Raw genomic sequence first — 27293 nt, forward strand, 5'->3', positions numbered from 1 at the left:
GCCAAAACTGTTCTGTATGTTGTCATGTTATGGAATGTTGTCACTTTCATAGAACAAATCTATAAAATGTATAAAAATATTGAAAATTAGTGACAACTTTCTTGTCTCAATTTCTCTGCTGATGAACAATGCTTTTGCTGTATGAAACAAATGTTTTGGGAAAGCAATAGTGAAAAATCTAGATTAAAAAATAGAGCTGTTTAGAATTCAAGCAAATCTATGCAAATTTTGTCTTTATAGTAATTCTAGGTTGAACTCTCAGGTTAAGTCAAGAAGCAGAGAGCTTTTTTGGTTTATTTTCCTTCCTTAGCCTTACCCTTCAGCTTTCCGACTAATAGCAGGTGGTAAAAAATGAAATAAATGTGTTTTCTTTTTGTGTTTATTTTTAAAGTCAAAGTGAATGAGCAGTGGTGTTTTCCCAGGTGCTAGGGTATAGCTAAGAGATAAAGAGCTTTGTTTCCTTTTTTTTTCTTTCTTTTTTTTTTTTTTTTCCAGAATATAGTGTGAGAGAAGAGCTCTCAGCAGAAGGAAGAGTTCTTGTAAGCAGAAGAATAAATAATGGATTTTGACAATGCTCTTTATTCCCTGTTTTGTAGCTGCCTTTTTGTGCGCCGGTTGTTCTGGCGCAGTCTGTTGAGAACGTCTGGACCACCTGCAGGATCAACAAGCAGAAACGCCACTTGCTGGAGGCTCTGTGGCTCAGCTGTGGTGGGGCAGGTATGAAAGTCTGGCTGCCCCTGTTCCCCAGAGATCATCGAAAACCACATTCCTTTCTCTCAAGACGGATCATGCTGCCTTTCCACATCAACATATACCCACTGGCTGTTCTGTTTGAAGATGCCTTGGTTCTTGGTGCTGTTAATGACACTGTGCTCTACGACTGTTTATACACTCAGACCAGTGCTCAAGAACACTTAGAGGTCCTCTTCCCTTTCTCCATTGTTGAGAGAACCTCTCAGATCTACCTCCATCACATTTTACGCCAGCTCTTGGTTAGGAACCTCGGTGAGCAGGCCTTGCTGTTGGCCCACTCCTGTGCCACGTTACCCTACTTTCCTCACGTGCTAGAACTGATGCTTCATGAAGTGCTGGAAGAAGAAGCTACCTCGCGGGAACCCATTCCCGACCCTCTGCTTCCCACTGTGGCGAAGTTCATTACAGAGTTCCCCCTCTTCCTGCAGACAGTTGTTCATTGTGCTAGGAAGACAGAGTATGCCCTGTGGAATTACCTTTTTGCTGCTGTTGGGAACCCGAAGGACTTATTTGAGGAGTGTTTAATGGCCCAGGACTTAGACACAGCTGCCTCTTACCTTATCATCCTTCAGGTAATGCTACTCTCTGCATTGCAAAAGGGAGATGATAATCAGCAGTGTTATGTTACTTAAAAATGATTGCCATACCAAACGCATGCAGAATTTAATGGTTTCTGCTGAGATTATGATCAGTGGCAGAGAGGAGAATATGCAGAAATGTGAAATAATTAATTTGCTCTCACAAAAAGAAAAATGAAAGCATCAAACGTACTTGTAGTATCTGGTGGTATTATGTGGCATGAGATGGCTTGACTTTAAAATGCTTTTTGTTGCTAGAAGGGGAAAGCAAATGATTTAATTGCTGTGTTTTGTTCCTTGCAGAATATGGAAGTTCCAGCAGTCAGTAGGCAGCATGCTACGCTCCTGTTTAACACTGCTTTAGAGCAGGGAAAGTGGGATCTTTGTCGTCATATGATCAGATTTCTTAAAGCCATTGGGTCTGGAGAAACAGAGACGCCTCCAGCTACACCAACACCTCAGGTTTGTGATGAAAGCAGTAAATGCTGTGCATCAAACCATGGCTGACAGGTCTGCTCTGTGCCCTGTGAGCAGTGTGCTTGTCCTGGTGACTGCACTGACCGCACATTTGGGTGTTCTTGGTTTTAGGAACCTAGCTCAAGTAGTGGCTTTGAGTTCTTCCGGCATCGCAGCATTAGTTTATCGCAGTCAGCAGAGAATCTGCATAATAAATTCAACCTGACCAAGACGCTGAGCATGCCCTCTGGCCCGTCTGGGAAAAGGTAAGGGGTCAGGCTGTCCTCTGCCTCCCCGCTTCCTTGAGTACCGTACTCGCTCTCACCAGTTCCTGTTACAGAAAATTACAGTGTGATGGATTAGTCCTAGTCCTCCTCTACCCTGTTTTGCACTGTAATGCCCATGCCCCTCTTACATCCTTGGTGGAATGTGCTTCCCCCTATATGTGTATGTACATAACACGTGTGTATACAATTGCATGCTGCTCTGCGACGTGTGCCCAGGTGGAGCAAGGACAGCGACTGTGCTGAGAACATGTACATCGATATGATGCTGTGGCGGCACGCGCGGCGCCTGCTCGAGGAGATCAAGCTGAAGGACCTGGGCTGCTTCGCGGCGCAGCTGGGCTTCGAGCTCATCGGCTGGCTGTGCAAGGAGCGGGCCCGCGCCGCCCGCGTGGAGGACTTCGTGGCTGCTCTCAAGAAGCTGCACAAGGATTTCCTCTGGCCCTTCCCCGTCATACCGGCTTCCTCCCTGAGCTCGCCCTTCAAGAACGGGAAGTACAAGACAGGTGAGCTCCCGTGCCGCTGGGATCCAGGCTGCTCTCCTGCAGCCCTGCACGCGTTGGCCTGAGCGTCCCCCGCTTTGGCCAGGCGGAGCAGAGGCTGAGGCCGGGCACAGCCTCCGCACGTGGTGTCTGTTCCAAAGGGGTTCCCTTCAGCTGCACAGACCAGCTCCCTGCTGCAGTCCCGCTGCCCTGCTGGCCCTGTTAGACGCTTTCCTGCCTTCTCATGTGCACCTAACTGTGTGTTGCTCAGGCAGCTATTTCGTTTGCTTTGGCTAGTGGTCCTTAATACAAAATCTACTACTGAAAATTACTACTGACAATATTATTAATAGTTGTCCTGCCCTTTAGGTGATGATTTGACTATTTTTTTAAAATTCAGCAGTTTTAATCTTCAAAATTTGCTAACTGGTGAAAGAACTTGCTGTGGACTCCATTGCACCTCTGAGTGTAGTAGTTTACCTTCCTAGAGCGAAGCTGAAGCTAGCTGCCAAGTCTTCCTTCAGGGGCTTATAGTACTTTATTAGCTGATGTTTCTTTTATGCCAATACTTATAAATGAGCAGATCAGAGTTCTTGAAACAGCTAAACTTGCTTTTGATCATTTCTGATCAAATCAATCGAATGTTAAATAAAGCTCTCAGCTTCCAGAAACGCCTTTCCTTTTTTAGGGTTACAGGACTTGTCCTTCATGTTTTTTTTTTTCCTGTGTATGTATGTTTTTTAGCTATGGGAGAGCAGCTGTTGAAATCTCAGTCCACAGACCCCTTTCTGAACATGGAGGTGGACGCCGGGGTTCCGCACGCGCCCCGGAGTCGCAGCTGGCTGGGCGCCATCAGCCCCGCTCAGAGGGACGTGGACGCGGCCTCGTCGCACGGACCCCACATGCAGGATGCCTTCCTGTCCCCTCTGCTCAGCAAAGGTCGGTCACTCGCCCTCCTCCAGCTGCTGGAAGCAAAATGCTCCAGTGTGACGTGTGCTGCATTTCTGCTTCTCAGCGGCTCGCACGAGTGTCGGGAGGGGGGCAGAAAGGCACTGGGAAAGAGGCAGAGATGGAGTTTGTGTTTATTTGCTGAAATTCCTTTCTGTGGAGCTAAATAGTAATTTTATACCTTCATAAACAGGATTGGGAGGTTTTTTTTTTTCATTGTTCTTGCAACATACAGTGCTCCTAATCCCTGCAGTCCATTGTTGCAGCAGGTTGGACATTGCTTTGGCCTCTGCCAGGCTCCAGGTGTAGCTTCTCCAAGCCACATGGGTCCCTCTTCTCTAGGTTAGCTGTAAACTTTGTGGAAGACTTTATGGCTATTCAGTAATAGGGAAAGAAACAGGTATTAGGTTAATATTTTTTAGACTTCTGAATGGGCTGCTTATGAGCACATCAGAGCTAGGCACAAAGTACATTGACTATTAGATAAAACTCAAAACTCCTAAGAGGAAGTGTTTTCATGCTTGAACTTTGTGCACTTGGATTTGTTCAGAAAGGAATATTACTTTTTTTTATTAAAAAAAAAAAAAAAAAGTACTTTGAGGAAGCTGAAGAGGCCTCATAGATTTCTTTTTTCTCCCATGGATTTGCTTAATAAGTTTTGACAAATAACAGGTATATGATTAGATCATAGAAAATATCGGAGAATCACATTGTCTTTGCATCTCTCCGGTCCATAGCCATAGATGAGATGTTTTAGTCTGGCTATTCATTTCTTACAGTTTTGAGGTTTGTTTGAGGTTTGTTGTGGTTGGTTTGTTTATTTTCCCTGCATCTTGTCCTGACGTCTAGAACAGCTCTTTCAGTGGGATCTGCATCAAGCAATTTTCTGTGGTACGGGAGGGACATGAGTACAAGCTTGCTGGTAAGGCCCCTTCTGAGAGCCACAGCGCGAGGAGGTGGAACCTGCCAGTTTTAAGGGTTTCAAAAACAGAAAGAGTTTCAGGTACTGCACTCTGCACGGGCAGTGCCTGTTTCTTGTGCTTATTGTCTCCAGAGACTGCAAAAATGCAGTTAGATTTAAATACCCTTGCTATATAATCCTCACAAAAACACTGTAAATGAGGTTGCTCTTTTCACTGCAGTGTCCCAATCTCTGTCTAGATCTCTGGTCTGCCACTAATGCTATTTGTACAAACAGATACCAGATTTTTTTCTATGCTGAATTAAGACCTTAGAGTTCAACGAACTTTGTGCATTTTTAAGCAGTGTTCCTAGTTTCCCTTAGAAAATTCTGTGGCTGCATCTACTCTTCCTGTTTTTATTGGAAATGCTCTTGTCTGCTTTATTAATTAGTCCAGGTGATTTTTTTATTACTAATCGTTCAGAATGATTTGTATGAAGAAAATAACTTCACTGTACCTGGATTTTTAACAAAGTGGTTTAAGGCCAATCTTCAGTATCTTGAGATAAATTGAAATTCTTTCTACAGACTTAATTTTAGGACTGTAGTACATAGGAGGCTTTCATTATGGTCTCTTAAAGTGATTACCAGCACAGCTGTAGGAACCCCTTATCCATTTTATTCTGAAGAAATGTTTTCATTGGATACAAAACAGCTTCACTCCAGGAAATGCCTCCCCATTGAAGGTATGGGTTTACTGTGTCAGTGGGAGTGGTAGCTGGGGTAGGCAGTGTGCCTCAAGTAACTATGTAGCAATTACTGTGAAAAAAAAAAAGACTTTTTAAAAATTTCTGTAGAAAATGTTGAGTTATCTTTTTTTAAAAAGAGAATAGCATTATTAAATGAAGTAGCTTCTTTTTCCCTTATACTTCTGTGTGTTTTTGACAGGTGATGAGTGCAGCATCGGTTCAGCCACAGACCTGACCGAAACAAGTTCTATGGTGGATGGTGACTGGACCATGGTGGATGAAAACTTCTCCAGCATAAGTTTGACGCAGTCAGAGCTTGAACATATCTCTCTGGAACTGGCGAGTAAAGGGCCGCACAAGTCGCAGGTCCAGCTCCGGTAAGTTGTGCAGCCTGTGCATCTGAAAGGTAAACTGACATGTTCTTGGAAAGCAGCAGTGGGAAGAGGCAGCCCCGTCTACAGAGACACCCACTGGGCTTTTATCTTTGGAGTCAAAACCTGCAATAAGCCAACTGTTTTTCACTCAGGTACTTGCTGCATATCTTCCTGGAAGCAGGGTGTCTGGACTGGTGTGTTATCATAGGCCTTATCCTCAGAGAACCCTCAGTGATCAACCAGGTTTTCAGCATAATGCAGTCCTCCGATATTGATGGAGACATCTGTCGGAATATAAAGACTGGCCTCCATGCTGTTGACAAATGGGCTTCCACAGATTGGTAAGCTGTTCTCCATTTCCATTTTCATTCCAGTTGTAGCTACTTAGTTAAGAAATAAACTGTGATTTCTGTCTGCCCTAGTTCAAACAAGCATTTTTGCAAGAAGATTCATGACTGTCAGTGCAATCATGATATGACTATAAGAAAAAAATGATTATAGCTGTATTTTTTCTGTATTTGAAAATAAAGGCTCGGAAAGGATGATAGAAACTATTTTGGTAGACGTTTCCCAGGAAGTATTGCATTTCAGGCATTTGACAGTATATTTTGAAGTATATTTCTAATTCACCAAGTGTTCTATACCCATTATTTTCTAGCCCTGGGTACAAGCCATTTCTGAATATCATCAAACCACAGATCCAGAAACTAAGTGAAATAACCGAAGAGCAAGTGCAGCCGGAAGCCTTCCAGCCAGCGAATCCTTCCAAGGTTGTAGAACAAGCAAACCCCAGAGCTGAGGAGAGCAGGACCTCATCTAGCCATTGCACTAATCCCCAGAGCGATGCTGGCAACAGCAGCGCCGGACGACACGAGGAGGAAAAGTCTAGGACAGAGGATGAAGATTCGTTCCAAGAAGGGAGTTACGACTGCATCGTGTCTTAAATTGCAGATGGCTTCTTGAGCATCAGGTGTGTAAGGAAGCAAACCAGCTTTTAGACATGCTTCCATGGACTTTTGAACTTTTTAAAAATATAACTTCAGTCTTTGAAATCTGCTGTGGGGATAATGCAACTAAAAAGCAGTTTCATTTAATAATTTCAAAAGTTTCTTTAGAAACTTTCTTTTTTTTGCAAGCTTCAGAATTCAGCTTTCAATTGTTAAGTGTTGAGAAATAGCAAATGCCTATGTAGACAGTTTCAACTAATATTCATCAGTTCCTCTGCATCAGAAAAACGTTTCTGGAGGACCTTCATCATTAGTACCTCCAGCATGAGTATAAAAGGTAAAGAGAAGATAAAATTTCAGTTGTTATCCTTCCCAGCTTGCCCATTTTCTTTATGAATTGCAAATACATAGAAACTAGACAGAATGCTGCTTGACTGCCTCAAAGAAAAGTCTGATCAATGCAGTTCAGATTGTGGTTTGATATCGATAAGATTTTGTATTAAAGGACTGTAAAATATATTGTATGTTTTTGTGAATACTCTTGTATAAATATTCACAGTTGTACCATATGTGAAGGTACCCCTGTGTATTGTGCATGTTTCTGGGTTACGAGTGAAGTCCAAGTCAAGCTGCACCTCCCTGGGGAAGGGGCATACTTTCCTGACCTAGCTGTGACATGAGGGGGCTTTTCCTTTCCTGCTGCCACTTGCAGATCCTAGAATTGGTCTTAGGGGATTGCTCAAAGGTATTTATCTCACTTGTAAATTCTTTTCTGAAAAAATGGACATTTTTAGTGTAAATACTCATGTATCATGTATTCTTGCTACTAAAGTTCAGTTAAACAGCTCATACTTAAACATTTTTTCAACTTTTATAATTTGTATACCTGTAACTAAGACTTTAATGCTCAAACAATGTTTAGGAAAGCTGGCTGCAGAACTGTCTTGCTTTGAGGTACTTATTTTTTCTAGCTGCTGTCCCTATATAATAACTACCTGTAACAGTATTAATTTAGGTATTAGCTTGTTTGTACTGTGCAATCTGAACAGAAATGCAACATTGCTCATTTTATACAAAAGTTAGTTTATTTTTTATAACATCGCTGATACTAACATGGACCAAACCAGTCATCAGAGGGTAGTTCCAGCATCTGTCATTTTTCTAGTGTATTGTTAAGTACAAATCTGTTTAAATTCTGAAAATTAAGAGCTTTTATAATTAAGTTGAAATACATGGTGGTTTTGTTTACTTGTCTATTTCTTTTGCAGAGAGGATTAAGTGCTTTAAAATGTACAAATATTGAAGTATTGCTTTAGAATGGCTTTACTAAGCCAGTAAAACCAGTAAAAGTGCAATAATTGTGTTACCTGGCAAGCTGGAGATTAGTGGATGCAACTTGAACTTCCACTTGAAGAGATGAGACTCTTAAGTTAGTTACAGCAAAAAACTCCAGTTAAAGTCCCAGCATTAAGTTTAGTCTGCATTGTAGCTACTGGTTACAGATGCCTATCATATTACTAAAAGAAACTTTCTTCCAAATTAAGATTTACTAGCCTCTTGTGAACTGACTTTAAAAAAAAAACATTATTGTTTTTGGGGATACTAAGAAAGCTATTTTTAAAGAAAAACCTGCATAATCTATAAGTTTTCATGTTTAAATCAAATAAAAACTGTGCTTCAAGTTAGTATTCTTCTGTGATTCTGTGTGAATGTGGTATACTAAGTAAACCCCTTTTTTATCTTTCAGTTTCTGACTCTGTACAAGTGAATGCCTACATTAGCTCATATATTAACAAACAGTATCTTGCTACTGTGCTACTGTTGTTTGACAGTTCTTTTAAAGTCTTTACTTGCAAAATTTTAGAAATTTGTATTTCTATAGTAGGAGTTACCTCTATGCAAAACTTACTTATGTGCTAATTTTGTATTCCCCTTCCACTGTTACACATTTAATTAAAAAATGAATTTATTCAGTTTTACTCAGAAGTTACTGCTACGGAAAATAACCATTTCCGACCCCAGTTTAAGCAGCTTGTCCCGGGGACACTCGAGTCCCGCAGTGCCCCCCAGCTGGGAGCCGTGTCGGACTGCAGCGCTGAGCACGCAGCCCAGGGGCTGTGCAGCATCGCGCCGGCCACGCTCCTTCCCCGGCGCTGCCGCGGCCGAGCGGCACCTCCACCCCACACCGCGCCCCAGTGTCGCCGCCGCCTCTCGCTGGCCCTGAAAGACCCGTTTCTTCTGTGACTGGAGGAAGCCTCCACACAGGCAGAGACGCAGCCCTCCTCCCTTTGAAATACCAGTACAAGCAGCTTCACCATCTCTGCTCAAACCCCTTCTTGCCACACAACTTACCTAGGGTTCTTGCCTGGCTTTCCAACCGCGCGTCACCAGCGGTGCCTGTCAGGGCTCATCCAGCCCTGGCTGAGAGGTGCTGGATACTGAAACAGGTCTTGCTACCACTGAGCAGCACCTCACAGCTGAGCTGTCTAGTGTAAGCTTAGAGAAAGTGACAAAGACAGAGTAAAAACATTGAGGGAAAACTGCAGCTAAGGTGTTTTAGGTGAATATAGTAAATTCCAACCCCCCAGCTGCTTGCTGCCTCATAAAGACCAAAAACCACATCCCTGGCCCTTTCTTTTTAGCTGTAGATGTACTGGCTAATTTCTCTCTGTATACTTTGCAGAATAGACACCTCTTTTGATGATAAAAAAGAAAACTATAGTAATAGAAGACTAATCTGCATTAATTAAGTGAAGAAATAAAGAGTCCACCAGCTTTTCTTGTTTTTCCAGCTATGGTACTTGGAACCAACTATCTGCTTTGAAAAGTGTACTTAAGGCTGCTGCTGTAATATTTGTTACTCCTCCACCTCCAATTATGCTTCAGGTGGAACTTCTGTCCAGGCAACCAGCCAGGATCATTATTTTAGCTGCAAGCCTCAGTTTAGATAGATAATTTTTGCATTCTTCAGCCATGTTTGCGTTACAAACTGTAACTATAGTTGTTTTCAGCATCGCTTGGCCCTATTTCCACAACATACTTAAGCAAAGCCTCCGTAGAATGGTTAAGAACTCGGATGTCTTGGGAAAAAAAAAAAAATCACACAACACAAATTATGTTTCACTTTTATTTATAAAGGCAGAAACTTATAAGAAGTTAGAGATCCCTCCTAATTTAATTACTTAATAAAGGATAAATCCTGAGTTAGCAAAGGTATTGCTTCACTGAAGTTCCAGAAATTTTTATTAGGCCTGTTTAAATTTTTTGACTCATGGTTGATCAGCTAGGCAGCAGTGCAAACCAAAATAATGTATTTGTTAAGATTGAAATATAAGCTCTGAGCTCTTCTTTTAAATGACTTTTAAAAATGACTTTTTAAATAATGAATGCATCGTAACAATTGTACTTAAAAATCAGATACAACCAAATGACAACTGATGCACATTGACAAACCCATTTGCCTTACTTAATGAGTTTGATGTCCAGTTCAGTGTAATTTCTGTAATTGACCCACAAGTCAGCCACAGCATTTCCAAATGTACTTAGGCTATTTCATACTGTTTAGATACCCAGCTGAAGAAAAAAAAATGAAGTTAAAGGTCAAGGTAAAACACTTGATCATGTAACTGCTGTCTGTCAGGGATTGCAGCAAATGCAAAAGTGTTAGAAAAATTTGATAGGCCCTGCTTTTTACTTGACGTGATGGTGCAGGAACAGAAAGCTGCTTGGCAGTGCTCATGAGATTAGCAAACAGGAAGTCTGTGTTATTAGTGCAGCGTTGATGTCACAGAATATTTCATACTGAGCATGGAGAAGCAAAGTTTCTCCAGAATGATTTGAGTTTCAGGAACTAATACTAAGTATGCATTGCACTGGAGATAAAAAGTGCATCTTGGGGATAAAGAACAGTTAAGGGGCTTCAGACTTCAAAGCTTGTCAGTTAAAACTGAAAGTTATTCTAAATCACATAAGGTCATTTATAAACTCCATCCTGTGCAAAGAAGATAATCCCCAGATATTAGCTATTCTCAAGACAAAAGACTTGTTGATACTTTTACTTATTGAAAGCAATATTTACTATAAAAGTGTATTAAGTAAAAGTATTAACAAAATGCAATACTGTCACACCACCAAAAGTCTCTTCAAAGGAGGTGGCAAAATTACAGCCAATTCTAACAAATTAGAAGTTCATAAACAGAAATTTTAGAGTTAATTGTAAGACATGTACACAAGGGAGTGGTGACTTGGCACCGTTACACAGAAGAGATCAAGTCACATGCTAATGTGCTGATGCTGAAGGATTCCAGCAGGAACACAGGTGCAAGATGATAGTTTGGTGAGAATTGCCTATTCAAATTGCAAAACTAGAGACAAGTAAAATGGTAGGCAATAAGTTTTTTTAAACAGAAAGATAAAAATTGAAAATGAACCTAGATGAGCAATTACACATTCCATAATACTTAGTTTTCTGCACTGTGCGTTTATCAGTAAACGGGAATTCAATCAACATGGGCATTGTCATTTCCACTGACTTCTCCAGTGACAGAAGTATTCTAACATCCCCAAACATGTAAACAGTTGTCTCTTAGCTGAAAATCTTACTTTAACAGGACGGATAGTATTGGCAGGTGGTAGTCCCCACATTCATATAAAGTACTTTCACATTCAGTGCAGCAAATTAAATTTCTTCAACAGGCCCTTCTCACTACAACTGCCATTGTATTACGCTAACATTACCTCTTCAAATGCAGTCTGCAAGTTACAAATCACACTCAAAGTGCAATCAAACTGCCATTTCAGTGGAAAAAACAGCTGAAATTCCATCAACATGGAGCCTCGTGTTTTTTCCAGAAACCGAGAGGCATTAGCCCCAATTCATGTTTAAACAGTCAAACTGCCAGAGAAATACCATTTGTAATTAAGTTCTGGTGAAAGTCTCCAGCATCCCGTCCATATTTCAAGATTTATTACAGCAGTATCTTTTGACAGACAGATTAGCATATTATTTTTGCAGTACTGCAACATTAGAAGACAAAAAGGTCATAAGTACAGGACCAGCCAGAAGAAAACACCCAGTTTGGAAGTCTCTCCATTAAGGCATGAAGTTGAGGTGACTTTTTATCTTCCCCAAAGAAGTAATGTGCTGCTATGGCAAGGGAGACTGTTTCATCAGCATGCTTTTCTGAAGCCTGAAAGTAAGAAAAGAGCAACATCACAGTTACGATTTTTTGTATGGCTTCCAAAGTCAATCTAGACATATCTTTCCACAGACTGCATATATTTTTAAATGCAACCCCACAAGTCAATGTTCTATACATTAGAACATTCCTAGTATCCTCGATGCACCTCCACGTGCACCTCTACCTCTATCCAATGCAAGTTCAATTCAAACCGAACACAAACACACACACGGACCACAGTGCTTCTGACGGGCTTACGTAGCTTGCATGTGTTCAAAATACTAACTCACAACTCCACACTTAAGAAACCAACACAACAAATCAAGACAAACAGCAGAGACCTGGCATTTATACTGATCTTCCTGTTATGAATCTTTAGCCTGAACAGACTTTTCTGCTTAGCTTTGCCACGGCCACCTTGCAAATCTAGTTGCACTGCAGGTTCCTGTCCATCTTTATGTGATGATCCTTTGAGGGTACTTGCGAACTGTTTAAGCTCTCTGATCCAAGAAGGAACAAGGGACCTCCTGAACTTTCACAGGTTTGTAATTTTTCTAAAAAGATTAAGACACTGGTAAAGCTGTAATAAAAACTTATGTGTTTGCAAAAAAAAAAAAAAATCACAGGCAATTTGGCAATTGAAAGTAAAGCCCTAAATCCTACTGAAATAGGATTTTGATATTGGCTGTATTATATGGGGAGGGGAAAAAAAAAAAGTCCCAAAAGAAATTCAGAAAATAATGCCTTTAAAATTCTCTTTAGCTTTAGGACAAATGAGTTTCCCCACTAAGGATCTGTAACTTAAAAAAAAAAAAAAGAAAAAGAAAAAGAAAAAAAAAGGCTACACACTCCCAATAATCAAAACAGACAAACAATCAATCATCTCCCCTCTTCTCCCCCCTTACACAAAAAGTCACGCCCCTATAACCCTCCCCAAAAATGCACAAAAAAACACAAACCAGACTAAGTATCATGTACACAAAGAGTCATAGGAAAAAAAAAAAAGGCACTTCAAACATGAAAATGCATAAATGCATTCTGAAATAACAAGAATAAAGACAAAACTTCATGAAATAAGAGATTAAGATTACAGTAATTCTAATTTCAGATACAGGACGTGGAAATTATTTAAAGAAAAGTCTTCTCCCACTATTTGAAAAATCAGTGGGTAAAGCATCAAGCCACATGTCAGCTGATACAGAGCAGGGAGACAGATGAAGAGAAGCTGTAATTAGGGATTTTGAAACAGAGAAGGTTGTTACAAGAGTCTTGGCTCACCCAGAGCACGCACGTCCCAGCGCGGCACTCACCGTCAGCTCTATCCAGAAGCGCCACGGCGCAGCCTGCAGCCCGTGAGAGTAGAACACAAAGTAATCCCCTCCCACGCTCGCAACGGGCCTCCCGTCTCCAAGGGACCACGAGGACAGGGTCGATCCTTCGCGTGGGCGGATATACAGCGACATGTGACTGGGACCTACAGGCAGGAAAATGCATCTGTGTGTGTGCACAAATTAAGGTGCAAGAGTGATCTACCCCATTTCCTTTCATCCCAACCATCTATATGCATCAATATTAATATGCAGTCTCTATATCACTGTCCTACATTTTCAGACACAAGGTATAACTGAACAAATGTGTTCTCTACAGAAGAGCCTTCAACTGTTTCTGAGCAATGAAAAAAAATAACTGTGTTAGCCATAAAAGACAGGGATAGAGCTACCAAACACACTTCAAAAAGCTGAAGTTTAAAGACTTACTCAAAATAGACAAGACACCGGTCTCCCAAAAACTGCAATGTTACCCCCACAGATTCTAGCGTGTTATGCGAGTGATTTCATGTATATCACAGAAAACCAATCAAACTCACTTCTGTAGGAACGACATAATAACCTTCAGTACTAGAAACAAAATCTGAGTTTTAATGCAGGGGAAGGGAGAGTGAGGGAGGGTAAAGGAGAGAAAAATTAAACCAGCTGCTTCATTCACTCACCAGATACTTCAAAACTTAACCTCATGGAATTCAAAGGCACTAACTCTTTGGACAGAACTTTAAATTGAATAGGACTCATTGGCAAAATATCTGGAGCAGGAAGGTACCAGTTCTTCCTGTAAAAAAAACAGTTAAGTTTTTAATTTCAATGCACCAGTTGGATGTAGTAAATATTAGAAACCAAGAATAGCTTTCTGTATAGCTGACTGTGCTATTACTAACAAAATATTCCAAAGCTGATTATTCAAAGGAAGTTTAACGTTTAACATCTTGTGTCCAGAAATAAATATTTGACTTGCATAAGAATGAAATAGCTATCAGTGTTTTCATTCATTAAGAGATTCATTAACTGAATCTCTTAATAGAATTTGCACAGCAGCTAGAGAAACATTACAACAAACATGGATACTTTAAACTCCAAATTCTTGTCACAAATTTGGGGGACATGGGTGGCAGTCACAGGAGCAGGTTCACTTCTGGAATTACTACTCCAGGCTTTCTTTACTGTCAGCAGGAATGGTGGGAAAGAGGGAGAGCAAGGCAGACGTGCACACTTGCACTCCGAACTGCCCGCTTGACGCGCACTCCACTGACTACAGAAGAAGGTAGGTTCACCTGGTGGCTGTTGACATCAGTTTTCACACAACTTTTAAAATTTCTGCAGCAGAACCAGCAGTCTCTTGCAAAGGTTTTTGCAAAAGGCACTATACTTAAACAGAAGTGGAGGCATCTTTCAAAGCAAAAGTTATGAACTTTTAACTAATATTAGCCTGTTTTTCTTCTCTTAATTAAGGAAAATTGCATAAATATCCAATTTGCTTTGGCCAGTAATTTCTCATGTTAAGCAGCATTCACACCAACCGGAACATAAAATGCACAGGCAGAATCCAAGGAAAGCCACAAAAAGGAGCCCACTCATCACACTGAGTCCTAATGGCGTCATTGATTTCAGGTACATGTGGAGTTATGTGAGATATGCCATTATAATCAAATCCATTAATCCATATACCAGAGTCACTTTTAACCAAGTTCCCATCTAGATCATGAAATCTTCTGCTTATATGCTAGAATAAAGAGGGAAAAAGAAAAAAAAAAGAAAAAAAAACATATTGGAATCTGTGCAACCTGCAAGATTAAGAAATGATTCTAATTTTCCACATGGATCCTGCAGGTCTTCTGCATGTTCAATATACACTTAACATTGCACACATTAAGTATTTATGAACAGGAATAGAGAGTTTCCTAGACAGAAGTACAACAAAAGCAACAAAATCTAAATTCATAAGACTACTGTCGACAAATATTTACACATCTCCCATCATGTTCATTTTGTAAGTGATCACTGCTTACTAAACTCTCCTGCTATGGCTTAACCTTACATACTCTCCTGCACTCAATTTTTCCAGCATAAATGAACTGAATACATAAATTGAGCACAGAAAATAGTAGCAATTCTTTAAAATCCAGGAATAGTCATATACTTTTTAAACCAAACTAAAGTCTTCTTCCTCTCAAGACAGAGGAAAGGTTGCTGACTAAAGGTTTATTTTTAAAGAAACACAAGCAACACAGAGGCAATATGACAATATGATATGCCAGACTCCTTACCTGGAGAAAGACTCGCTTAGGCTTTGGATTAGCAGAATCAGAACTGTAAGGGAAGAAGATTCCGCTACAGACAAGCATCAGAGTGACAAAAAACACAGTCGTTAAAGTTATTAAAGTTGTTTTTGTGCTTCTGATGAGGTAAACGAAGTTAATCTAGAGGGAAAAAAAAAAAAAAAAGCACTTCTGTTCTTCTGTTACAGAACTTTATAATTCAGAATTAAGAGAGTCTCTTTGCCCTTTGTAAAAATATAATTGTGAAATCAAAAGTATATTTTAAAAATATCATTATCACAAACACCACTTGAGACAACACCCTTCTTTGTAAACCTTAATCTCTAAAAACAAAGGTTTTAGCTTTCAAAAATATATATATATATTTTGAAAGATATCTGCTAACCAAAATGTCAATTTATAGCAAACACTGCCCCCAAAAAGCATATACAATAGAAGCATAATAGGAACACTGTTCTGCCACAGAGTATACTTCTCCTAAAACCTGTTTAAAACTCCAGCATTAAACTGCATATTTTACAGTCTTTACTACAATCATCATACAAGAGATTTATTTTTCCAATCATGGCTTCGATGAGGAAATTGCCTGTAAGTTTGGTATAGCAATATTTTTCTCAAAGTATCATTAACTTTTAATATTTAGGAAAACAGTTTTAATATCTAATAGAGTTTGAATTTTCAAACAATATTTAAAAAAATCTCCTTACAAAATAGGATGAGAGAATCACAGTGACGGCCACAATTAATCCTGCCAAAACCACATCTGGTGGAATTTCTGAACCACTTCGTCCCATGATAGGAGTGAACATTTCAAATACAGTCCAACTAAGGTACATCACATACAGATATGGAACAAACATTCCCAGCATGTACATCATGACAAACTTCATGGTGGTACCTGTATGGGATAGGAAAATAAAGTAGACAACAAAAATATGTAAGGGCTAATATGGACAAAAAAAATCATACAGCTTTACTGTCTAAGCATACAGTGCCTTGGGGCACAAAATATGACACTGGTACACACACCCAATGCTACTCAGAAAGCAGTTCTCAATTTATACAGCAAGTGCCAGTACGACAATTTTTAAAACATCAGGAAACTACTCCAGAAAGAAAAAAAATATCTAAGAGGTGTTTCACCTCAACCACTGTTTAACAGTATTTATAACAACCTTTACTGTCTGTCTTCCTAGGATAGGAAGATTTAATATAATCTCATGTAGCATCATTCTGTTTAGCCTGAGAATAAAACATGTTTCAGACTTTCTAAACAGCTTCTCTATAGTCATAAACTGTCTTTGGGTAAAGAAAACTTCTACTTGAGGACAAAATACTACCCACATATTTGGACTACTCAAATCCAAGGGCTGAGGATTTCTTTTTTTGCTTGTTTTAACAGGTGTGGGCAAAAAATATCCCAGTACAGAGTAATAAAGGTTTGAAATACATGAAAACAAACAAACAAAAAACAGACTCTTACCCTTTTGTCTAAATTCTTTATGGATCATCAGCTTAGTGAGTAAAGGAAATGCTACCCATAATGTACAAATAAATGCTGAGCAAAGGCCTATCTGAGTAAGCATAGTCAATGCTATAGCCCAGACCAGCAATGAGGCATCAAAAAACACATCCCCCAGGTATTGTTCATTCATATTCTGTAATGAAAAACAAGAAGATACAATTGCCAGTGAGCAGAAATATTGTGTATTGCATCTCAAAATAATACAAAGAGAAAGTTTAACCATTAAAAATGCCTTCTTTTTTTTTTTCTTTCAGTTATACAGGCAGTGTTAGAGGGTTTACAGGGCAAGATTCTTAACTGAGTTATACTAGTAGTTCTAGCCAAGAGGGACTGCTGCCATGAACAACTGCTATCAGCATGTATTGTGCTTGATTTTGGGTGGGAGAGTTGCCAAACCTTCTTCAGAAGAAAAAGCTAATTAATCTCCGTGTTATTGAGCCACTAACCTAAATTACTGTTATTATGAGTTATACGAGAAATACAGTGAGCATTATTCTGATAAATACAGAAGGAGCACAAGCCATATGTTACCCTGCAAGCTATAACTTGCAAGGAAAATTTTAAGAGATATGTGATACCTTGTGGCCTGATGTTAATCAGACAAGCAGCAGATGAAAATAAGATCCAAAAATTGAAAGAGCCGGAAATAGCTGAAACTGAAACAACTCTGGTGTTAGTAAGAGCCACCATTCCAAAAAACTGTATAATGGCAGTGTAAAAGCTACAGTGGAAACATAGACTTCAGCAATCTCCATAAGAGGAGAAATAGTACTTTGTATTTTCCACATATGACAATTCATTAAAAATCCTAAAACAAACAAGCAAAAAAACGTACTTCCAGATATGAAAGATCCACCCATAAGTTTCCCTAAGATAAGATCTCACTAAGTTCTTAAACTTCAAACTATTAGATAAAGTTGGACTTGATTGATGGATTAGGTTTCCTAAATTCTTTCATTCAAAACTTGTTCAAATGGCTAAGAAAAGTAGCTGAGGTGAATGATATTCACATATCTACTCTTGGAAACCTACGTCAGAATCAAAAATGTTTTTATAGGGCACACACCGACTAATTTGTCGCATAACTCAAGGTTTCATACTGCAAAGTGATGTAAAAGGTCTGCCATCTAAACATTTTGAATTATTACTTATATATCATGACACTACTATGCAATTAAAAAGTTGTTTCTGTTAGCCCATACAGAAGAATTCTAAACAAAAACACTAATTTCATTAATCAAAATGACAGTAATGCAAAGGTAATCCTTCCAAACTGCTGCTTAAACCTTACAGGTATCCTGACTAACTTTCTGCAGAAAACGACACTGCAAAGATCCATATTCCCTGCCAGTTATGGTAAAAACAACTAACAACTGAAAACCTAACTAAATACCAGAATAATTACAGGAAAAAAAAGAAGAACAAATACTCATTTTTTACTTCATCTGAGAAGCTGCATAAAGTATGGATATTGCATCTAGAAGATACGATTACAAAAGCAGGAACTCAGAAGTTTGACTTTTTTTTTTTTTTTTAAACAGAAAAAAAAAAGTGGTAGAATTTGCTTAGAAGACAAGAAACAGAACAGGAACTTCGAGTTTTCTGCTATGAAATAATGATAATAATAAAATATACACCAAGAAAATATACACCAAGAAACACGGTACCAAATGATTAAATTGTGGGAACCTGTCATAATAAGACAGAAAAAAGAGGCATGTAAGATTCAAGGAGGAGTTGGACATTTATGTAGATTCTTTAAGTATTAGAAAGAACATCAAAAGATATTTAAAAGTTTCTGCTGTTTCATTTCATTCTTTGATCACTGATGACAGGAAGGGTAGAGAAATATTACCCCATGCCATCTCTTCCACGAAATTGTTGCATTTTCCTCAGCAACTTGCAGCAGCTGCTAGAGGCCATCTGCTAGAGGCCATTAGCAAACAGAAAGCTGTGAATTCAGGGGGGCTAATTCTGATTCTTCAAAGCAGCACATTTGCTTAAATGAAGCAGTTCTTACAGAAACACTTTAAATACCTCTGGCCAATACACAGAACTTAATGCCTCTTCTAAACCAACTCAAAGTTGATCTTCCTCAGGTTCCCCAGTACACTTCCCTTCCACATTAGCAGTTATTCAGGCTTACCTTGTAGTAGAACTTCTTGGCTAGCGTATGCACAAGAATGATCTTGGCTGTAGCTGCAGTGCCATACAGAGACACAGAGACATAGAAATGGGAATACCAGGAAAGAGAGCGCCCGATAAGAGAGATGAACACTGCCACAATAAGGACAGTCACCAGCGTAGAGATCCAACTTAACAATGTTAAGCCAAATGCAGTGGAGAATTTCTTCAGGTTATTAATAACTATGAAAGAAAAAATGTTATCTAACAACTTCATATTCTACTGCAAAGTATAAAGATTAAAATAATCTCTGGAGTGTAATTACTTTAAAAACCAAAATGATAAGAATGTATTAAAACCAAAAATCTACTTTGAAGACTTCTGAAAAGCAGGGTCTAGATCATTCAGTTTGTTCCTTTGTAAGCCTTGTGCAGTGCAAGATGAAATACCTGAGTTCTGCCATATTTTCTTGGGTACCATATGCCCAAACAGTAAAAGTTTCTCTACGTGAGGCTTCAAGTCTACAAAAAAGTGTCAAGAGTTGCTTTTCTTGCAACAACTTCTTACCTCAAATGTTTTCTGGACTTAGTTATTTTCTTTAAGATATGTTCATATGCCTCTAATATCCTCTAATTGGAGGATATCCTCTAACATATCCTCTAATTGGAGGATTTAAATTGTTATACGCCCTTTATTAACTTCTATTTTTTTTCACTATTTGTTATTTTGTTATTTATTCCTGTTCATAGATAGATCTTAAAGAAATAGATGTTACTAAAGCCCCATCAGTATGATCAGAGGAATCAATTAATCCAGATGCTAAGCAAGTTTAAAAGTTTCTTCCGTTTTCAGATCTTTAAAAGACTCCATTTAAATCTTCATGAAAGGATAAGGGGCATAATCATATGATCCACAGAACTTAAGCTTTTAGGCTTATTTTTATCTTTCTTCATGTTTTCCATAGCTGAGACTTGATCTCTTAAATGAAAAGCAATTCCTATGGCATGCTGCATATCTAAAATTCATTTCCAGAGTTTAGAAAAACAGCTAATGTTGCAACTGTTGCTAATGATTAGTAGAATGAGAAATGGTCAGTTTAAAAACAATTAAACACACACAAATCTAGACTTACCTCTGGTTTTGGGCTGTAGTATTTTTTTGCTTAAATAAAGAAAGGCAATTGCTGCTATTATATAGTTCATGATGGTACCAACACGAGCAGGATAAGCCAGGACAAACAGACCAAGTATATCGAAGAAGACAACATTTCCATGACGATACTCAAAAGATTTAGCCAACTTATCTGATGTCGCCAGATATTTTAGGACAGCCAAAATGTTATCACCTATTCCAAAAACAAGGCAGACAGCATAACTATACCAGTGTTGAAGAATCAGCACTCAGCACTCTAATGCCTATGAAAACAGAACTATTGAAATATTGAGTCCATAAATGAACTGAATATATAAATGATTTACTTTACAAAAATAGTACACATTTAGGATATCTATACAGTCCATAAAGTAAGCACATTTGAAAAGCTTTGTGTACTAAAAGACTACTGTGGAAGCATCACAAAAAGGAGTAGGCACACTCTCTGCCCACAAGCCCTGCTTCAGTCCTGGTATTATAGCATCAGACTTACAGGATGAATAACAGTAGAATCATTTTCTGCTAACCCTGCTCTTCTTGTCCATACTAACCTCATCATGTTTCTCTGACTGTGAATTACTTGCCTTTCTTTAGAAGACTGTAAGGTCTTCTATCCAAGAAGGATATTTTCCTTTGCAATCTGTAAGTACCAATCACCCTTTCTCTCACACAATACAGCTGAAACATGTAATCAAGTAAGAACAGTTCTTCTCAACTTTTGCTTTTACTTGCCCTGTACAATTTCCTACTGGCTTGGCAGTTGTGTTTCTTGTTGTTGCTGTTCATTTCGTGTGTGCTTTTTTTCCACAGCAATACATTTACTAGAAAAATGTTTTATCTTGCCATAATGAAAAAAAAAAAAAGACACCCCATAGCTTTCTAATAGAAATTTGTGGAGAAAGCATTACCTTCTCTTAGAACTGCATTTCTGTAAAATGTGCTTAAAACTCTAATTTGTAGTAATATTAGATTTTCATTTCCAAAACCTTGAGGCTAGAGCCATAAGACGAATAAAGACAACCCATGCAATTTCTGCCTGTTTAAAAGGGGCAGGGGTCAATACCCTGGAGGAAACTAGGATTATTTTAGATTCTTCTGTGAAATGAAAGAGCTCCCTTCAATTTCCTGTTTCTGTAACCCTGGGAATAGACTGTTAAGGGCAAAACCTCTTAGAGGAGGATGAATTCTACTTATCCACAGTATACTGACAGTAAAACTTACTGTAACACTATATAATTTTCACCAAGACCCATTCTCAAAGAAAAACTTCTGCTGGAGGGTCAGTCTTCATGCTATCTATGTAACTGAGCTTCCCATGATGAAGCTTAATCAGTGAGGTACACATACCAAGAGAAAAAAAACAAACACAGAATTCAGAGAAACAATCAGGTATCAATGAATGGAACTACTCAAGATAAGTAGACTACAATCTTAAATACATTCCATAGTTCCATAGTCTACATACAGGTTACTATTTCTTGTAGCTGACCAAGGATTACTCCCTACATATTTCAAAGATACACACAAAGCCAACTCTTCTTTCTTTAGAAGATGTCCACGCATTTTTTAAATTAAGAATTTCTTGATATCTCATATGAAGAAATTCGTAACTTAAATTCTTGTTGTTACAGCAAAATAAAGTAACAGTTTTTCAGTAAATTTTAATGGAATTATTGAAATACCAACCAGCTCTCTGAATGGAATCTGTTAAAATTCTGTCTGATGTATCATATTTTGTATGATAAATATAACCATTTTCAATAAAAGCCAAGTCTATTCCTAGAGGAGAAAAAGAAAGAAAAAAAAAAGAAAACTGTAAATGAGAGCTCAAAAGAAACACGCAAAACTCATATATTTCACTCAAAACGTAATTGCTCTGCTTTGCAAACCACCCACTTGCAGATGAGCAAAAATAGCCTTTTTGTAAATTGAATATAAATTAGGATTCCACAGTCATTTAAGAGAAAAAAAACTCAACCATTATAAAACATCTGTTTTCCTAATCCACTGATTTTCATGGTATCTGTAGCTAAACAGGTGAATACTGGCAAAATACTTTAAAAAGCAATCTCACAGTCATCTCAGATTCAGAAAAGGTAAGGTGCTCCAGCTTCACATGTACTGTCAGAGCAGTCTAAGTTAAATGTTCAGATTCACACTTGGTGACTTACAAATATTTACTGTTAAAATATCAGTAGATACTTACTCTGAAAAGTAACTATAAGCTATACTGTAGAGTTTTAAAAACACTCTCACAAAATGCCAGATGTTTTCTTTCTACTCCTTAAATGGAAAAAAAGAAGTTTTCTAATGTTTAGTCTGAGAACTTTTTACAAGTTGAAACAATATATAAAATAACCAAAAAAGAGGTTCTGCATGCTGAACTGTATATCCAGCATATCTCAAACACCATATGCATTCAGCTATGTATGCAACAAAGCTCCTGTGTGTGCTTTAAATTGTCACATCATTGACAAAAGTAAAATAAAGCTGATCTTCCATATGTTGTTACACAAGCAGGCACAAAATAGTTTTTAGACTCAATCACTTTATTTTTGTTAATTTGAAAAAACAAGTGTGAGAATTAATTTATGAAGCAGGTATGATTCTTACTGCACAAAGAACAAGCTGTATGAGAAGAGCTATTTTCAGGCTAGAAATATATTTTGGAACATGTTTAGAATGGACTAAGAGGTTTTGTCTTAAGAATCACTTCAGACAGATCATTTTTGTTGAAAGTGACTCCAGTAGCAACCTGCATCAGATACCAAGTTTACATTTCTCTGAACTTGTTCAGATGCCATTTTGTGTTCCATTTTTTTTCCAATACTCATTTTCTCCTTCTGTTCATTAGTTATAGCTATTTGCTTCTCATTCCCACAAACAGATTATTTACTAGCACCACTAGAGTGTTTCAAAATAAGATGCTTAACAGTTGACTTATTTCTAGAAGTGCTTTTCTGATTTTAAGGGAACTTGTTTCCCAACATATAGTTCTATTTAGAGACTCCAGTTCACATGGCTTACAGTTCACACGGTACACTGAAGTTGAAGGCTCCTGCCTTAGAAAAGATGGGAAAAATGCTCCTGAATTGAAAAACAAACGAAATTTGAGGGAGTGTTTACAGTGATCAACTCACAGTCTGACTGTTATCAGCTTAGATAAATGGTTACATAACACCCACTGACACATCTCCCAGTAACATACCTGGAACATTGCCAAAGTCTCTGTAAATACGGAAGTCTGTATCTGCTGGGATAATTCCGCTCTGAAATATTTCCTGTGCCACCACAGAGGCAAAGGGATGTTCGGCTGCAGATACGTATGCTTGTACCAACCAAGGATTTTCAGGTCCTAACGAAAAGGACAAAAAGCTCACCAATAAATAAATAAAAATCTGAACTTCAGTTAGGATACATGTCTCTAGAGAGGTTTTTCTACAACACTTTTGTTACCATAGATTTTAACATTGTTGCTCCAAGAAGTACATCGAGTTCATCTGTGTTGGCTACAGGACTCTCAGACTTGAGAGAAGGGATTAGCTATACTGGAAAAAGGCTGACCTTTAAGTGTTCAATGACAAAACAAATAAACATCTTGCGAAGAACAACCAATATTAGTGCAGCCTTTGGTAGCATTTCCATTTTGTCGGTCATGTATCACACATCAAAAATGGTCATTTAGAGAAAAACCTCTCAATTGAAGCATTTAATGCAAGGACACAATTAAGCAATTGCAACAATAGAATTAAGTCCAGTCAGGGAAGTGCAGAAGTTTAACAGGTACCTATCTGAGCAGCTTCCTGAAAGCATGAAAAGATTTTAAAAACATCCAAAGCCGTTTTCCCCCACCTCCTTTAAATGAAAGGGAAATACAACTTTTGGAATTCTGTTCCGCACAGGTTGACCCTCCCACGAGGGGAAATTTTGTGGCAGTGCTTTAGCCTTTATGAAACCAAAGATGTAGAAAAACTTACTGGCTGCAGATGATTGAGAAAAAGGCACAGGAATTCCCTTGTCTTTTATAAACCACTTTCAATATTCTTTCAAATCTATGTTATTATCAAATTACCCTGGTGTAGAAATGGAACAAAACACATGCTCATACCTGTTTGAAAAACAAGTTCTTTCCCTCCTACACCTGCTGCCTCCAGGTTAATAAAAGCTCTAATTGACTTGGCCCACTCATGTTGTGTAATGAAGCCGTGACTAGCCTTGATGGGAAACAAAGAAGATATAGGTCAAATATCTTCCAGACCAGCCTAAATTTTCTCTTCTGTCTCAGAAGATCACACTGTAAGTTCTGCTAAGGCAGCAACTTAGCAACAGATGGAGGTAAAAGATGAAAGCCTTCTAATTAAATTCGTATTGAGAATATTCTTAATGTAAGTATTTTTTTTGTTTTGACAGCAAGTACTTTTTCCTCAGGATATTAAATTAAGGCTGACATATTAATTAACTTTTCAACAGCCAGAATATTTCTAAGTCATATCTGTAGCTGCTTTTCCCTTTGTCAGAATCTTAATTGACAACTTTGATACATATTTTAAAATTGTAGCAATTCTTACCTGCAAAATATTTTCTTCTGCACCATTAAATAGGAATATCACAGCATGCTGCAGGGGCTCTGATGATTTTGAGAGAGTGTTAAGTATTTCAAGCATCACTGAGCAGCTAACAGCATCATCACTGGCACCTTAAAATAATCAGCAGAACAGCACGGCTTACAACAAACACAGGACTGCAACAAAGACTAAAGGAGAAAAAAAAGTTTGTTGTTTCTCTGAATCATTTACATTTAATCTAACTGTATACGAGGTGCAGTTATGCCAAGCTTCAAAGAATTTTCCTCTACAGCTTGTATCCTTTGTCTATCCTAGCTAGCAGCAACACCAGAAAGCACAGCAGTAGGACCACCAGCAACTGACACTCATGCAAACAGTAACCTCTTCATGGGATCTCAACCTGCAGTTTCAATAATGGGTATATACCTGTGGCATGTTACTACAAGTGTTCGTGTGCGATTTCCCACTCCCATACACGGTTTTCAGTGTCAGGAAGGTATTTACACACGTTTACACCCCCATAGCAATAGTTATTTGATATGATTAGATTTATAAAAATGCAGAGGGACAGGAAGCAGAAAGAGCACAGCAGTGAAAGTTGCAGTGTAGGAGAGGTACATACTGCTGCATACTTTAATTTTTGATCATTACTAGCTTTTGATACACAAGCTTTGTGAATACTGGCACGGTGTAAGTATATAATAATAGAAAGTTGAGAGGTAGTGTATTATTGGCACTGGGAGAGGAAATCACACACTATGGTTAGTGAATTAAAAGGAAAAATATGGGACAAATCAGCCTGTGAAACAAGTATCAGATTTAAATCAGTACAAAAATACAGAAAGTGCTGAAATACAGGCAAAAGCATGTGAACCACATGCAAAAGCAGTGAATTACACGAAAGGGAAATATAAAAAGAGAACTTTTTAGGAAAAGAAAGATAATCTGTAATTAGCTACCTAATAGAAAATGACAAATCCTGGAAAATACTGACTTCAATAGGACCAACCTGTTGCTCTAAATAATGAATTTCACCACAATCAAGCAGAGAATAGTTGACACATTTTTCTAGCATGTGGATAAACACACACCTGCTATGAGAAGAACATATCACAAAATTTAAAAAGTTCTCTGTATCTCATATGATTCACAGAAATGCAGAATAATGGACACACCTGGTGTATTCGGTACAGAGTCAAAGTGACAGTTGGATAATACTGCATGTTTCGCTCCATTTCGAGGTTCCAGTTTCACTACAATATTGGTTACATTTGCATAGTAACTGGTGAAGCCTCCTAAAAAGTCAATGCTGAAGGAGCCTGTGGGCCTCTGTACGTCTATAAAAATCTTGTGAGCATCAGTGCTTTCAACTTCAATTGCCTTAATTTGTTCTATGAGGTAGTTAACAGTATGAACTTCATTTTCTGGACTTCCAACTGTTCGGGGCCCAATTGCAGTTATGTCATCAAGATATCCCCTGCAAGACATAAATTACACATTCAGCACCTGCACATTTAATATTAACTACAGCATTTTTGTGGACCCCTCTACTCTAAAACTCACAATAGACAGGAGAAATTAAAGGCAATTAGACCAGAAGCTTAGTCAGTCGAATTATCTTACCTAAGACCATTATGGTAAGGGGTGCGGGATGGATCTTTGCTCAGGTTTCCTTATTCTGTCATAACTCTAAAGCAAGCCATTAATTTTATATTTTGAAAATGCAGCACTCCATAGCATCCATTAAAAAAAAAAAAAAGATAGAGGGAAGAGGTCCTGCCAAGGATTCTGTCTTTGACTGCACACACTTATACATACATCCTTTTCCTTGAATAGGCACAATCTTAACAAGATTCTCGCTACCCCAGCCAATTAGCAACTTGCAAACAGTCTCCCTGGACACCAAGTACTTGACAATACAGTGAGAACGAAACTATGAGAGATGCATTGTTCGAGCAGAGTAACATGCACTTGTTTTACGAGGCAGCCAACCGGAGAGCGACAGCACCCGGAGCACATTAGCATCCAACTTGCATGCATCCAAGCGAGGCCAGCGCTCCGGGGCACCGGCGCCACCCGGCCCTCCACGGAGCCTCGCCGGGGCCCGCGAAGCGGGTAGCCCCAAGAAGCTGGAGGGAGGCCCGGCCCCGTACCTGGCGCGGTGGGCGCTGAAGTCGCGGGCGCCGCCGCGTCCCGGCGGGCTCAGCAGCTGCCGGTGCGAGACGTGCACGAGGGCCCGCAGCGCCAGAAGGTAGAGCAGCAGCAGCGGCGCCCCGCGCGCCTCGGTCAGCGCCCGCCGCCGCGGCCCGCCACGCTTCTTCCCGCCCGCGCCACAGGCGCCCTCCTCGCCGCCCTCCTCGCCCTCGCCGCCGTCCCGCGGCGGCCGCTGCGCCTCCCGCCGCCGCTCGCTGCCGCCGCCGGGCGCGCGGACCCGCCGCACCGCGGCCGCGCTACGCTCCATGGCGCCGCACGCAAGCGGCCGAGGGTCACACGGCGGCGCCAGGCGCGGCTGCCAGCGGCCCGCGGGGCGGCGCGTGCGCCGGTTACGGCCGTTGGGGAGGGGCGGGGCGGGGCCACGCCGGTAACGGCCGCGGGGGCGGGGCCACGCCGGTAACGGCCGCGGGGGCGGGGCCACGCCGGTAACGGCCGCGGGGGCGAGACGGG

The 27293-nt window shown here is 39.4% G+C and overlaps 2 protein-coding genes across 3 annotated transcripts in view; one reads left to right on the forward strand and one right to left on the reverse strand.

The window, feature by feature from the left end:
- Nucleotides 1-8157, forward strand: part of RIC1 (RIC1 partner of RAB6A GEF complex) — a 44561-nt gene extending 36404 nt beyond the window's left edge. For both annotated transcript variants that reach the window (XM_088538602.1, XM_088538603.1), the window contains 8 exons: nucleotides 597-1325; nucleotides 1635-1793; nucleotides 1920-2053; nucleotides 2291-2577; nucleotides 3298-3492; nucleotides 5351-5528; nucleotides 5678-5866; nucleotides 6184-8157. In XM_088538602.1, the coding sequence (XP_088394728.1) occupies nucleotides 597-1325; nucleotides 1635-1793; nucleotides 1920-2053; nucleotides 2291-2577; nucleotides 3298-3492; nucleotides 5351-5528; nucleotides 5678-5866; nucleotides 6184-6469 (2157 nt within the window). In that variant the 3' untranslated portion in view covers nucleotides 6470-8157. The remainder of the gene's footprint in view (nucleotides 1-596; nucleotides 1326-1634; nucleotides 1794-1919; nucleotides 2054-2290; nucleotides 2578-3297; nucleotides 3493-5350; nucleotides 5529-5677; nucleotides 5867-6183) is intronic.
- A 3182-nt stretch (nucleotides 8158-11339) lies between these two features.
- On the reverse strand, nucleotides 11340-27090 carry ERMP1 (endoplasmic reticulum metallopeptidase 1). Its single transcript, XM_088538604.1, has 15 exons — nucleotides 26783-27090; nucleotides 25805-26106; nucleotides 24633-24760; nucleotides 24173-24278; nucleotides 23273-23419; nucleotides 21751-21843; nucleotides 20045-20257; nucleotides 18934-19154; nucleotides 16746-16920; nucleotides 15970-16160; nucleotides 15251-15403; nucleotides 14504-14706; nucleotides 13643-13758; nucleotides 12963-13126; nucleotides 11340-11661 (listed from the first exon to the last, which is right to left on the reverse strand). Exons 1-15 carry the CDS (start codon nucleotides 27088-27090, stop codon nucleotides 11497-11499), a joined length of 2685 nt encoding a protein of 894 aa, XP_088394730.1. The 3' UTR covers nucleotides 11340-11496.
- Nucleotides 27091-27293: the final 203 nt, after the last annotated feature.

The sequence above is a fragment of the Tinamus guttatus genome, unplaced genomic scaffold (assembly GCF_059628265.1).
Source record: "Tinamus guttatus ecotype Peru unplaced genomic scaffold, ASM5962826v1 Tinamus_guttatus_pri_ptg001095l, whole genome shotgun sequence".
NCBI lineage: Eukaryota > Metazoa > Chordata > Aves > Tinamiformes > Tinamidae > Tinamus > Tinamus guttatus.

Coding starts and splice junctions, on each gene's coding strand:
- ERMP1 (XM_088538604.1), bottom strand. CDS start 27,090: ATGGAGCGTAGCGCGGCCGCGGTGCGGCGGGTCCGCGCGCCCGGCGGC. Junction 19,155..20,044: donor ACTACAGCCCAAAACCAGAG/GTAAGTCTAGAT, acceptor TTTCTTTCATAG/TTATTAATAACCTGAAGAAA. Junction 13,759..14,503: donor CCTGTGCATTTTATGTTCCG/GTTGGTGTGAAT, acceptor TTTTTTTTACAG/GAAGAACTGGTACCTTCCTG.